At 32.1% G+C, this 13,771-nt stretch overlaps 1 protein-coding gene across 2 annotated transcripts in view; it reads right to left on the reverse strand.

The window, feature by feature from the left end:
* Positions 1-13,771, reverse strand: part of LanB2 (laminin subunit gamma-1) — a 488,424-nt gene that overhangs the window by 47,464 nt on the left and 427,189 nt on the right. For both annotated transcript variants that reach the window (XM_081764904.1, XM_081764905.1), the window contains 5 exons: positions 12,943-13,052; positions 11,821-11,970; positions 9,200-9,369; positions 6,528-6,660; positions 4,221-4,445 (listed from right to left, as the gene is read on the reverse strand). In XM_081764904.1, the coding sequence (XP_081621030.1) occupies positions 4,221-4,445; positions 6,528-6,660; positions 9,200-9,369; positions 11,821-11,970; positions 12,943-13,052 (788 nt within the window). The remainder of the gene's footprint in view (positions 1-4,220; positions 4,446-6,527; positions 6,661-9,199; positions 9,370-11,820; positions 11,971-12,942; positions 13,053-13,771) is intronic.

The raw sequence follows: 13,771 nt of genomic DNA on the forward strand, positions 1-13,771 counted from the left end.
AATTTTTTATGGGCAAAGTACCTAGGTATATTATTCTGAACATACGAAAGATATGACAAATCCTTCATTACAATTTTCACATTTTATATACATCTCGTTCTATATACGTAACACTTAAATTGAGAAAGAAATGTTTAATTATATATTCAGTTCATTTAATTCATATATGGAATGACAAAAATTATATTGTTCCAGAATAGTACATTTCAGCTCATTAAGTGTTAAAAAATTCTAAACCAAATTTTTGTACACTACATTTGATAAATCATTCATACAAAATATGGAATTTTTGTCAAATATTGGTTAAAAAAGCATCCTAATTTTTACCAATATTTTCTTATACAGAGTGGCCCAAAAGTAGGTATACACTCCTGCTTTGATCAAGTATATTCTAGCTCACAGGTTTATTTGCTTCGGCTGTTCCGAGCTTAAAGGAGCAGTTCGACTTAGAAATGCATTTTTTACAAATTATTTCCATTTGTAGAGTTGACAATTCTAAAAGGAACGGTGTTTGATTTATCGCGATACGTTCAGTCGTTAGCGAGCAACAGAGGAAAAAAATGTGATGACGTCATACGTGGTCAAGCAGCGAAAGCAGGCTTCCATATACAGTGCCAAGCATTTCGTTTGTGAGAGGTGCGGTGGCACGTTCCAAAGTGCGATTTCCTTTCCCAGAACTGATTGCAAAGACTTAAAAATGTCATCTGCATGTAGGAAAGATAATATGTGATGGTGAGCTACACAAAAGTTTTTATAATATTATAAAACGTAGTTTTTCCAACGAAACATAAGTTCAATGTTCCACAAAAGAAACTATAATTTCGAAACCAATATCATGTAAATAGATGAGGGACGAAATTGCTACAACACCTAAGTACCTTTTCTTTAACCATGCTTCCGATTCCCAAACATAAATATGTTCATTTTCACGTTTTGTTGCAATTTTTAACGCTGACCCTATAATTTTGTGCTTCAAGGTATGGACAGGAGCGCGACATATATAGTAAAAATGAAATAACATCTGTACAGTTGGTCAGAATACGAAAAATACTTTACCGGTTAAATTTGTTTCATTCGCATCGTTCTCCGCGGAACAACTCTGGTCACCCGTTTCATCACTGTCACTTGATACAGTGGGGCCGCGGTGGCTCAGTGATAGAGCGTTCACCTCTGGTGCTTGGGGTCCCGGGTTTGATCCCAGTCCCCGCCAAGTGAACTTTGTGGTGGACAAACACCGTGTTCGTAGGTTTTCTTGGGGTTCTCCTGTTTCCTCCCACTTTCTTCATTCCACCATTTTATTCATTTCTCATAATCACCATCTCCTTTAGCCTAGTCGACATAACCGTGGGACGTAAAACTTAAAGATTTCATTTCACTTGATATAAAAAAAAATAAACGAAATCAATGTCCTGTGGAACACTGTCATCGTCACTGATTCCTTCTACGAGCCGGTATATTTCACTCCTCAATTTACACTGTATAGCAGTTGTATTTACATTTATTCCTAAAGCAGTACCGTCATAATCATGAGTGACACCGTTGCTATTACCCTCTAATGCCTCATCTCAACTACAACCGTCAATTGCGTCTTGTACGATACTTTAACGTTGGTAACTTTACATAGATCGGGGCTTATTCAATAGGTCGGACTCTAAACCTTTCAATAATATACCTGGAACAGCATTCTTTCTCAGTTTGTGTGTAAATAATTCTCCTGGCATTAGCTTTTCTTTCAGTAAACATGACTGCTCGAAGTCGGACTGTTCAAGATGTTTGGAACAAACACGAGCGTTTTCATTTGGCACAAATTTTTTTCTATCGATTTTCTTGAGTCATAATTTATATCGATTGAGTTGAGTTGATTTTTAGTTTAGCGTCCCTTTCAGCAGCGAGGCTATATGAAACGTGGACCTACTGATTAACGTGGAATCCGAACCACATGAGCTCCCGCCGGGAATCGAACCCGGGTCTCCCACGCCAAAGGCGCGTACGCTAACCGCTTAGCCACGGAGGAGCTCCATAATTTATATCGATCTGATGATTTCTCACGACTTGGAAACGTAAAAAAAAAAAAAAAAAAAGTTCTCAGCTTTAATCGCATGAGAATTACAACTGAAAACAACACGTGTTAGGCATTTTACCTCAATTCACAGACATAGCACGCGCTGTTCTAACACGTGTTTTCTACTTCGCAGCAGTTTTTTTTTCCAAAAAAATTTCCAGGGGGGGGGGCACACTTACTGTTCGGAAGGGCACATTATTTTCATACAGTACTATTATATTTATTATATTATAAACGTATTATTGTGGCATCTTCCGGGGGACACTCGCAGAACTCCGGGAGACATTGCGACCACTAAAAACATGTCTGGAAGAAACACTGCTTCTCACAACACTACGTAATTACTGTTCTCTCTCTACTCTTTTTTATACTAATGCTGTAGGAAAAACAACTTACAAAAACGTCCCTCATGAATTCAACACAAAGCAAGACTGCTAATGAACCCAATACACAATCTATTAAATCCACGATGCTTTAAAGGTTTATCAGCTGCGTACAAGGGAGTGGTAGCTGACTCACATTGAGTTCCTCGCGTAGCCCACGAGTGACGTCAGCATTTGCGATTCATCAAAAACACATGCCTATAGAAGCTGAACGAGACGGCCTATCAAGACTTAAAAAAATACAGGTCTTTTATTTTTTTTGTTATTCTCTCTATTGCACCAAACTTGATTTTAACTCGAACTGCTCCTTGAAGATATAAGTAAAAGGACAAGTATAAAGACATTAAGAACAAATAATAAAGAAACTAAGTCTACCTGATGGATAGCAATATAAAATGATATAAAAAGCAATGAGTTGACTGTATACCTACTTGTGTATGTTAAAGTTTTTCTGAAGCATTATGTAACTACATTTTAATTATTCATTAAAATTAACATTTCAATTTTGATATGTCCGCATTCGGATTTCTTCGTTCTAAACATAGTACACCTAGGAGCATTTTATATAGTAATAAATAGAACGTCGAAAATAAGCAGAATACCAAAGTACTAAAAATCTCGAAAGAAAGGGGAAAACGTAGGTGCAGAATAAAATAAGAACTGGGAAAATATATATATTTTTACACCTTAGTTTAATAAACAAGCAACACTCCCTAATAATTACACGAACCTCTTTTGTATAACCATTATTAATGTAAAACCTCAAAGCTTGAATAGAAATTGCAAATTACCCGAAGACAATAGATTATGTCAGAGTTATTTCCAAAATCTTAATAATTCAAATTATTGATACAAGTTATAATCTTTTTCTATTCTGCAGGCAGACAACTGGAAATGTTCATTCAAGAAAGTATAAAAGGCATGCAGAATACACTTCAACTTTACATATAAAAATCTCTTGGTTAAACTTGTTAGCTTGATCACTTCAATATCACAAGAGACAGTTGTGATCATGGGCGCCCGAAGGGGAGAGCAGGGTGGAGCCCGAGCCCCCCACTGGCTCACGAAAATGTATTAAATTTCTTAAGATTTTCTTTATAAAAATAAAAAATATCAAATTTAATATAGCAACCAGGGATTTGAGCCCCCCACCCCCCTAGAAAATTTTCTTCGGGTGCCCATGGTTGTGATCTCTGTCATTCTCTGATAATGTTGCAAGGTTCAACTCTGCACCAACTCTGAAGATATATATTTTTTTTTTAACATCTCCTGCTCAGATGTACAATGCAAATGCTTTTGAATATTTCCATCCTGATAGTACTTTAAATTTACCTATAATATTCAAACATAACATTAATTTCTAAGTTCTCTTAAAGAGTCTTATTGCTCAGAGCTATTATGCTAGAGGAATGTAATTTCATAAAAAATTCTTCAACATCAACGCACTGTATTTTTCTTTTCGCTTCACTCAAGATGCCTTTTGGAAAAACTATATTCTTTTCTACATTTTCTTTTGCAAAATTCTGCTGATAGTTCCCTACGAGTATTAGATATTAGGTGAATAGACCGAGAGTTAAAAACCATGGGTTCGATCCTTATTCGGATCTAAATCATATCCATCAGATAATAATAATTCAACATTCCAATAACTTTGCCTAATATTTAGAATTTACTAATAATGATCATGCAGTTCTTTTCTGATTCAAGTTTTCGATTTCAAAAATAACCATTTAAATCTATCATTTTTCTTTGTTAATATTACCATTTTTTCTTACCTGTTTCGGCATCACAAATATCAGCATGACCATTGCAGTTACACGGTACACACCGTGCAAAGGGTCCACCGTTAGCTGGCTCATGGCGGAATCCAGGTGCACAAGATTCACAATACTGACCAACGTAGCCATCGGGACAAGTACACATTTCAATCCAATTTGCTGGCTGACCGGCTGCTCCCCGCCGAGCTGTTTCTAAACGCACATCATCCAGAAATCCTACGCCTGGGAAAAAAAAAAGTAATTATTCCATAAACGTACGAAAAGATTTATTTAGCTTACTTAATAACCTCTGGCATGAATTCAAAACTAATTCAAAAAATTTTTATAGTTACGCTAGAAATTAGTATATTATTAAACGTAAATGATTAGCGTTCTCGCGTTTTGTGCTGGAGACTCGAAGAGAGTATGTATGGTTTTGACATCATGTTACCTTATATATCCACGTTTGTGACGTACCATAAAGGGAGAAAGGGGTTTATCACTAGTAATACAAGAGTGAAGGGCATGCTACAACATATTCATATAAAGTGATAAGTAATAATTAAATCATCACAATAAATTACTGTAGAAATACACAAAAATCAACCCTCAAATCAAAGTAAGGTTACGGCCCTTACCCAATTTTGAAATACTTAAATTGAAACAGTGCAGTTTTTAAGTTGCAGTTAAATCATTATAATTTTAAATCAACAAATTGACTAAACGCAAGCGGCATGTATTGGCGTTAGGCAGGAAGGTATCGCAGCTAATGACACATATTATTATTATTATTATTATTATTATTATTATTATTATTATTATTATTATTATTATTATTATTATTATTATTATTATTATTATTAAGTATTCTGCCTTTAGGCAGGACCTGGGACTAATGTTTTTTTTTTTCTTAATTATCAGTTTGGGCCTGGAAATATTTCTTCCATGTTTCTCGATTTTCAACTTCCTCTTTTAACTCCCGATATTTTCTTCTATTTTTCAAATCATCGATCACTTGTGTTCTTCTTCCTATTCCTCGCTTTCCTTCCATCTTTCCATCTATGGCAGTATGAAGAAGACAATTTCTTCACAAGATGTCCAATCCAATTGGCCTTTCTATGAAGGATGGTGGCTAGAAGCGTCCTCTTCTCTCCTATCCTTTTTAAAACATCTTCGTTTGTTACTCTTTCTATCCATTTTATCTTCTCCATCTTCCTCCAACATTACATGTCGAAGCTCTCTAAATATTTCTTCTCTAACTTCCGTAATGTCTAAGTTTCAGAACCATAAGATCCAATACTCTATATACAGCATTTGACCAATTTCTTCCCTAGTCCAATATTAAGGCCGCTAGTTAAGGGTGACTTTTTTTTTTTTTTTTTTTTTGCTATGGCAATTCTTGACCTGGTCTTTTGGTGCAGTACGCGTCTTTCGTCAAATACTCCCCAGATATTTGAAATGATCGATCAGGTAGTCTTTGTTCTATTCTGACCTGTAAAGGGCGCATTTTCATGAGATATTGTCATGTCTTTCGATTTTTCGATGTTGATTTCCATTCCATATAGTTTTCCAGAATGACACCTATTACAGTGATTATTTACTTTTATAAATTAGTGCGACGGACTGATAGTTTTGTCTATTATAAATTGAATTATTTACTCTTAGTACACTATTGTTTTTTATCTTATATGCATGTTTCGTTTTTTACAGTGTTATCTGGAAGTAATATTTTAAAATTTATTAATTACATATCAATAGAATTGTATTACATTGATGTATCTTCCATAATTATGCGATTTAATTGTATTATTATTATATATTGTAGATCCAAGGTTAAAGATGTAGACTTCCATGGATTTCTTCTTCTTCTTCTTCTTCTAAATAAATTAAAATTTTATATAGCTTAATCTGCGTTTGAGAGCACTTTACCACATATGACAACACAGAGATATTTGAATAAATTAAAGAACCATTTGGACAGGTCCAATCTTTCGCATGATTTCAAGATTAATCTATACATAAAATTTTACTTGAGTTATAAAGCAAAATAAATTACACTATAAATGTAAGATAAATCTAATTAAAACTTAGGAAAAATATTATTTTTTTTAAAGATTCGTACAGTGCTTTTTAGTGATGTAAAAAAAATAAATATAAACTTCTCACACATACGACATTGACGAATATGGAGATGAAAATTGATCTCATGTTTTAAGCATGCACCTGAGAAAATTCTCTGAAGCAAATTACGAAAATGATATATACACGTGTAAATAGCGTGTATTACTATTCCACAAATAAACATAATCACAACTTAAAGCGTACCGTTAGGTGTATAAGTTCCTCTTATCTTAATTGAAGTCAAATTTGCAAGGATGCTAATGAAATCTCGAGCAGTAAGTCTTGGATTCCAGCCATAATCTGAATGCTCGTGGAGTCTAAATTTATATTCTTGTGTCTGTAAAGAAAAGTCATTACAGATTATAATAGTATTTAATTAAATATTTAATCACAATCCAAAGTAGATAAATATTAGCTTTAAATACATCATTTATTCTATTAGCTTTACTAATTAGTTCAAAAATAAGCCAATAGAATGAGAATTTGGTGATAAATTGATCACTTTCACATGGTTTCTTTAACCTACAACGGTTCAACCGTGTATTCAAATCCTGCAATTTTAATTTAATTCATTTGAGTTGCAGTGGCTCAGTGCTAGTTTTCACCTCTGATGCGTGTCGTATCTTGTTCGATACCAGATCGCGCCAAATGAGCTTTATGGTGAACAAAGACAGGGTGCGGGTGGATTTTTTTCGAGGTTCTCCAGTTTCCCCCCACTTTCTTCATTCCGTCATTTCATTTATTCTCATCATCAACTTCTCCTAACCTCGGGACATAAAACTGAAAGTTTTCTTTCATTTTTAATTTTATTTCTTTCCTGACGTCATACAATGATGATGAAATTTTGCACAATGACGTAAATAGGATAATAATGAAATATTACGTTGTTACTTCTTTTATATATTTACTTAATTACTCTGTTATTAATATTGGTCCCCACTATGTACTGTATCATATTCCGTTATACAACCAAAATTGCTGTTGAGGTCCAGGGAGATCCTCGTAAATTGCGTTCCAGATTGTGAACGTACGATAAACTTCAACAACTGATTGAATGACAAAATATCTTACAGCAGAAAATTAAAAAAAAAACAATAAGCGTGAAAAAGTTTTTACAAACTGCGCAGGAAAGAAGATTTCTTTCTGGGTAAAATTAAGAAATGGGTCTAAGAATATAAAAGCATTGGATGTGACTTATTATAATGGATTATAGCAAAACCACTTAGATCACCTAATGCTTTTTTCCAGTCTTAGTCCCATTTCTGCATTTTAATTATTTATAATGGATTATAGCCAACCACTTAGAGCACCTAATGCTTCTTTTAGTCTTAGTCCCATTTCTTTATTTTAAGTATTTATAATGGATTATAGCAAATCACTTAGAGCACCTAATGCTTCTTTCAGTCTTAGTCCCATTTCTTTATTTTAATTTATTATAATGGATTACAGAAAACCACTTAGAGCACCTAATGCTTCTTTCAGTCTTGCTTTTTTTAAGACTTAGTTCCATTTCCTCATTTTAATTGATTACAATGAATTATAGTGAAGCACTTAGAGCGCCTAATGCATTTTCAGTCTTAATCCCATTTCTGCATTTAAATTGATTATGATGGATTATAGCGAACCACTTAGAGCGTCTAATATTTTTTAAGTCTTAGTCTGATTTCTTCATTTTAATTAATTATAATGAACTATAGCGAACATCTTACAACACCTAATGCTTTCTTAGTCTTAGTCCATTTCTTCAGTTTAATTGATTATAACGGATTATAGCCAACATCTTAGAACACCTAATGCTTTTTTAGTCTTAGTCCCATATCTTTATTTTAACTGGTTATAATGGATTATAGCAAACCGGTTAGAGCTCTTAATGTTTTTATTGTCTTCGTCCCATTTCTTTATTTTAATTGACTATAATGGATTATAGTGAACCGCTTAGAGTGCCTAATTCTTTTTTAGTCTCAGTCCCATTTCTTCATTTTAATTAATTATAATGGATTTTAGCAAACCACTTAGAGCATTTAATGTTTGTTTTTTTGTCTTTGTCCCATTTCTTCATTTTCTGCCTCTCTTCTTCCAGAAAAAGCTAGTTTTTTTTATTAGTTTTTGAATCTCTTCCTCAGTTAGAGTACAGTGGTGAAGGACAAGAATTTTTTACAAGCATATAGAGGGAAAAATCTACAACGATAAAAAATGTATTTAATTATAAGTAACGAGTAGAAAATAAAATACAATGTATTTTTAAACATCCTTTCCTTAAAAACATGAACGAACCAAATAAGACAAACCATACTTTAAAACAAAAAGTTATTTTTAAAAGAATTTTCTATTTACGTACGACTAAAAAAGTAAAAATTAGGAAGCGCTCTCACACACTTATGTTATAAATTGATTGTATATGAGAGTTTAGAAATCTTCACGAAAAAGCGTATAAAATAATATAGATTATCGGGAGTTCTTAAAGATAGAATGTAAAGAAGTGGAACAGTGTAAAATTTCCGAAAAAATATAGATCAAGTTTAGATGACATAAAACATGATTGGAATAAGGGAATATTCAAGAAATCTTGTAGAAACAGCCAGAAGAAGTTTACAGTACTGTGGAACACAAAACATTGCTCACGAAAAATACAAACTACACCATTCAGGTAATAAATTATATTCTTATATTACATAGAATGATTATAAAGATGCAAACGTTACAATACATTGTTAGATGTTTATATTAATGAAATTTAAAAATTATATACTCGCATTAAGGAAAAATCTACATAATTAAACAGAATAACAAAGCAGTGCGAAACCAAAGAAATTTTTAAAGATTGATATATCTTATATTGCAAACATTAGATAACTCTTTACTTTGCTGCTACTCACTTGAATTGCTGGTAAGGGATTTCCCTGACCAAATATAGTTTGCGTAATGGAAAGACCAGCTCCCTCTAATATAACATCCTCTACTGTAGCCCGAGGGCCGCTTTCTCCTATTCTCAGTTTGAATGTGAGATCTTGATTGTAGCTAGCGCGTTGATCTCCAAGGAATCTGTCTGAAATGTATATGTGATTTTTTATTATTATTATTAAGTATTTTGAAGTTTCAACAAACTGCACTAATTAATACCCACACAAAATAAATACATCTCGTTACTAAGTTAAGAATATAATGGATTTTTCTAAAGTAATATAATTTTTCGATCAAAAGATCCAATATATTCCAACCAAAAAAATTCTTGTAGGCCTTATATCTGGAGAACTACATACAGTGTAGCCAAACTCAAGCTATCACTTAACTCAGTATGATATGCTTATTCCGTAGAAAATACGAAAACTCGATTTAGGGGCCATTCAAACATTTTGTGACCCTGATCCAGAAACCAATTATTGGCTAAGATCGCAATCTTTTGACGCATTTTTTTGGATCATTCCTAAAATACTTGTTGACTTTATTTTTCACTATATTTTTATACTTCCACTCTGCCGAAAAGGTTCGCGAAACAAATCTGCGACAAGCAACTGCTTCTGACACAAAAGACAGTGCTGGCACTCTGACAGGTTAAAGTTATTTTGTGTCGTTATATTCTGAATCCCTGTTTTCAGCACTGCATTTATCTCGTCGCTGAGTTGTAATACCATTCTTAAATGGGAAATAAAAAAAATAAAAAAATAAAAAAAAAACAAGTTTCCATTGGAAGTCAATCAAAAATATTCATTATCACCTGCTTCTTCTGTAAAAGTAATGGGGCAAGTCAATTCTCAGGAAGTGAGTACGGTATGAAGATAAAGGTAAAAACATTCATTAAATAAATAAATAAATAAATGTTTTACTGAAGCTTATCAAATTAAGACAATACATTTCACCTTAAATACTAATTAAAGTAATTTAAATTCTACAACAAACAATGACAGTGTCTAACAAAAATGTCCCAATATCAGAAATCTACCAATCGATACATCTAATTAAACTTAGCAAAATGATATGTGTGAGTATAAAACTAGATGCGTAGCTTATGAAACAAAAAAACTAACGTTGTACAAGAATGACGCTATCTATTAAAGGTGAAACTGACACTGAACCTTTTCATTGTGACACTGGCTAGATGACAGAACATAATATGGGCAATGAGATATAGGTCCAAACTTATCTTTAATTCTGACAGAACATAATATGGTTAATGAGATATAGGCCCAAAATTATCATTAATTCTGATAAAATTAAATACTATATGGTTAATGAGACATAGGCCCAAAACTATAATTAATTCTGACAAAATATAATATGGTTAATGAGACATAGGCCCAAAATTATCATTAATTCTGATAAAATTAAATATTATGTGGTTAATGAGACATAGGCCCAAAATTATCATTAATTCTGATAGAACATAATATTGTTAATGAGATATAGCGCAAAATATCAATAATTCTGGCAAAATATTATATGGTTAATGAGATATAGGCCCAAAATTATCATTAATTCTGATAGAACATAATATGGTTAATGAGATATAGGCCCAAAATTATCATTAATTCTGATAAAATTAAATATTATGTGGTTAATGAGACATAGGCCCAAAATTATCATTAATTCTGATAGAACATAATATGGTTAATGAGATATAGCGCAAAATATCAATAATTCAGGCAAAATATTATATGGTTAATGAGATATAGGCCCAAAATTATCATTAATTCTGATAAAATTAAATACTATATGGTTAATGAGACATAGGCCCAAAACTATAATTAATTCTGGTAAAATATAATAGGGTTAATGAGGCATAGGCCCAAAATTATCATTAATTCTGATAAAATTAAATATTATATGGTTAATGAGACATAGGCCTAAAATTATCATTAATTCTGATAGTACATAATATGGTTAATGAGATATAGCCCAAAATTATCATTAATTCTGACAGAACATAATGTGGTTAATGAGATATAGGCTCAAAATTATCATTAATTCTGACAAAATATGATATGGTTAATAAGATATAGGCCCAAAATATCATTAATTCTGACAGAACATAATGTGGTTAATGATATATAGCCCAAAATTATCATTTATTCTTGAACTTTAGTTTTTGTTTAACTAAAATACTGTCCAAAGTTGATAACTGTATCAATCAGTATCAAACTACATTAAATGACATATTTGAGGTTCAATTCCTATGCGTAGTTTTTCTAGAAAATTAGGAAGAATCTCATTTTATGGTGCTAAAATATATGTCCTTTGCTGTCAATATTAAGAATTATTATTCTGCTTATTGTATATGTAAAAATACTTTTTTATCTATTGTTCTCCTTACGGTGACACTCATGATCCTACCAATAACATGCATGCTTCTAACAGTTACACATACTACTTGTAAATTTTGATTCAATATTATATATATATATATATATATATATATATATATATATATATATATATATATATATATATATATAAGGCCTAAACGCAAACCATGACAAAGTTTCAAAGAAATTGAACTTACCTGGCGCAATAAAGTAAACGGATTCCCTTCCTGAGGCACTAACAGAAATTGTCTGTGTGACAGTATTGTATTGCATGCTAATAGAGCGTCCAGTATGGTCTTGAGCAGTCCATCGTTCGTTTCCACGAGCAAACACACTCTCCACAAGCACTGGCAAAAATAAAGAAGTGTAAATTAAATTAACAAACGTATTTGTTTTGGTTTAGATCATAGAATTATTTCATTGCGTATGGAAATATACAAATGGTATAGCTCATATCCAAATATAAATGAATATATTTAAAAATAAGCTACTCATAAAACTAATTGATTCTAGTGCAATGAAAATCTTTCCAGGGAATGTAACAACTAACAATGAATGTAACAATTGCACTTCACTGCAGCAAAAAGAACTGAGCCGACTGAGCTGAAATCTTGTACACAAATGAAGACAAAATGTGTCAGGTCTGAAAGGACTACTTAATATAGGTTAAGGGGGTGGTTAATCAATCGTAGTGTGATATATCAAAATACTGCACTTTTTTAAATTTATTTCTTTACTGAGTTGAATAACACATATAGATTAGTATGATTCTTGCCTATATTGACGTATGCAAGCAAAAAAACATGTCATTTGAAAAAAAAATCAATATCAATAGAGAAGGTAATTAGTCTTATTAATTGAGAAGTATGGATATGGAGAAGTATGGGTGATTAAACGTATGATAACTTTTATCTCATTTCATCATTTTCATTGCCTCAACTCCCTAATAACACTATACTGATCCCTCTAATAACTTGAACATGGAGTGAACGTGAGTATAACCTTCTCTCACCGATCACTGTTTGTTATGGTATAACTATTCACTCATCCCGCATTGCAAGACGTTGCCGAAAGTAGTTATTGATCTCGGAGACACACATTGGAATTTTAGGATTCGTAAACAGCGGGAACCGTATATTGATACAAAATAAAAATTGATTATACAGTATCGCACCCTTGACGTGACTAGTGTGCAATTTACTTCAAAAGCAAAGCAAGTAAAAAAGCAAACTAATTTCTGCGTAAGTGGTGCGTAACCTATTTTTTCAAACATTAAATTTCAATAATTTTAAAGTTTCATACATTGTAGTTATTCTTACCTCTTGAATATCCGGGAGCTGAGCGACAAACTGATGAATGTCCATAGCAAAAGCATGGTGTGCATCCAAACTCATTACCAATGTCAATATTGAAAAAGCCTGGTTTACACCTAAAATAACAAACAACAGTGAATGGATTTGGATGTAATTATATATGAAAGGTAATTGACTGTACTAATTATATATAAAAGGTAATTAACTGGACTCATAACACTTTTAATCTTTCCATACAAAGGACTTATCCGGTTTACCATAAGGACAAGACTATGATCGGGTCAAAAGTCACGTTGCGTGCTAAATCGAGTCTGGAAACTCCAAATCCAGATCTGAGATATTTCAAGCACATAACCTCCGCATGGAGCGTCCTGGGTAATTTGAAGAAAATACATATACTCTATCATTATTATTGATTTTACTCAAACAACTTGACTTTTAACAATGTTCTATCCATATTTACCTTACGTGCTATACATAAATTTTTACGCTATTATGTCCTTGCAATAAACTTTCAATTAGACATCTTATTATAGGTTTTGAGATATGTGGACGATCATCCATTGACTCTAATGTTCATATTTCGTTTTTTTTTTTTTTTTTTTTTTTTTTTTTTTTTTTTTTTTTTTTTTTTTTTTTTTTTTTTAAACTATGTCCCATCCATTTTGTTACACTATCTTTTTTGAATGTAGAATCTACATAGTATGTTCTATATTTAAGCTGAATTTCAGCCATCTCCCTGTTTTGGTTTTTGAGATAAATGGAGGAATTATTGTTTTTCATCGATTTTCCATTGACATTAATGTTAATGTTCCGTGCTTTTCTTGACTATGTT

This window comes from Thermobia domestica, chromosome 7 (genome assembly GCF_964235325.1).
Source record: "Thermobia domestica chromosome 7, izTheDome1.hap1.1, whole genome shotgun sequence".
Classification (NCBI taxonomy): Eukaryota; Metazoa; Arthropoda; class Insecta; order Zygentoma; family Lepismatidae; genus Thermobia; species Thermobia domestica.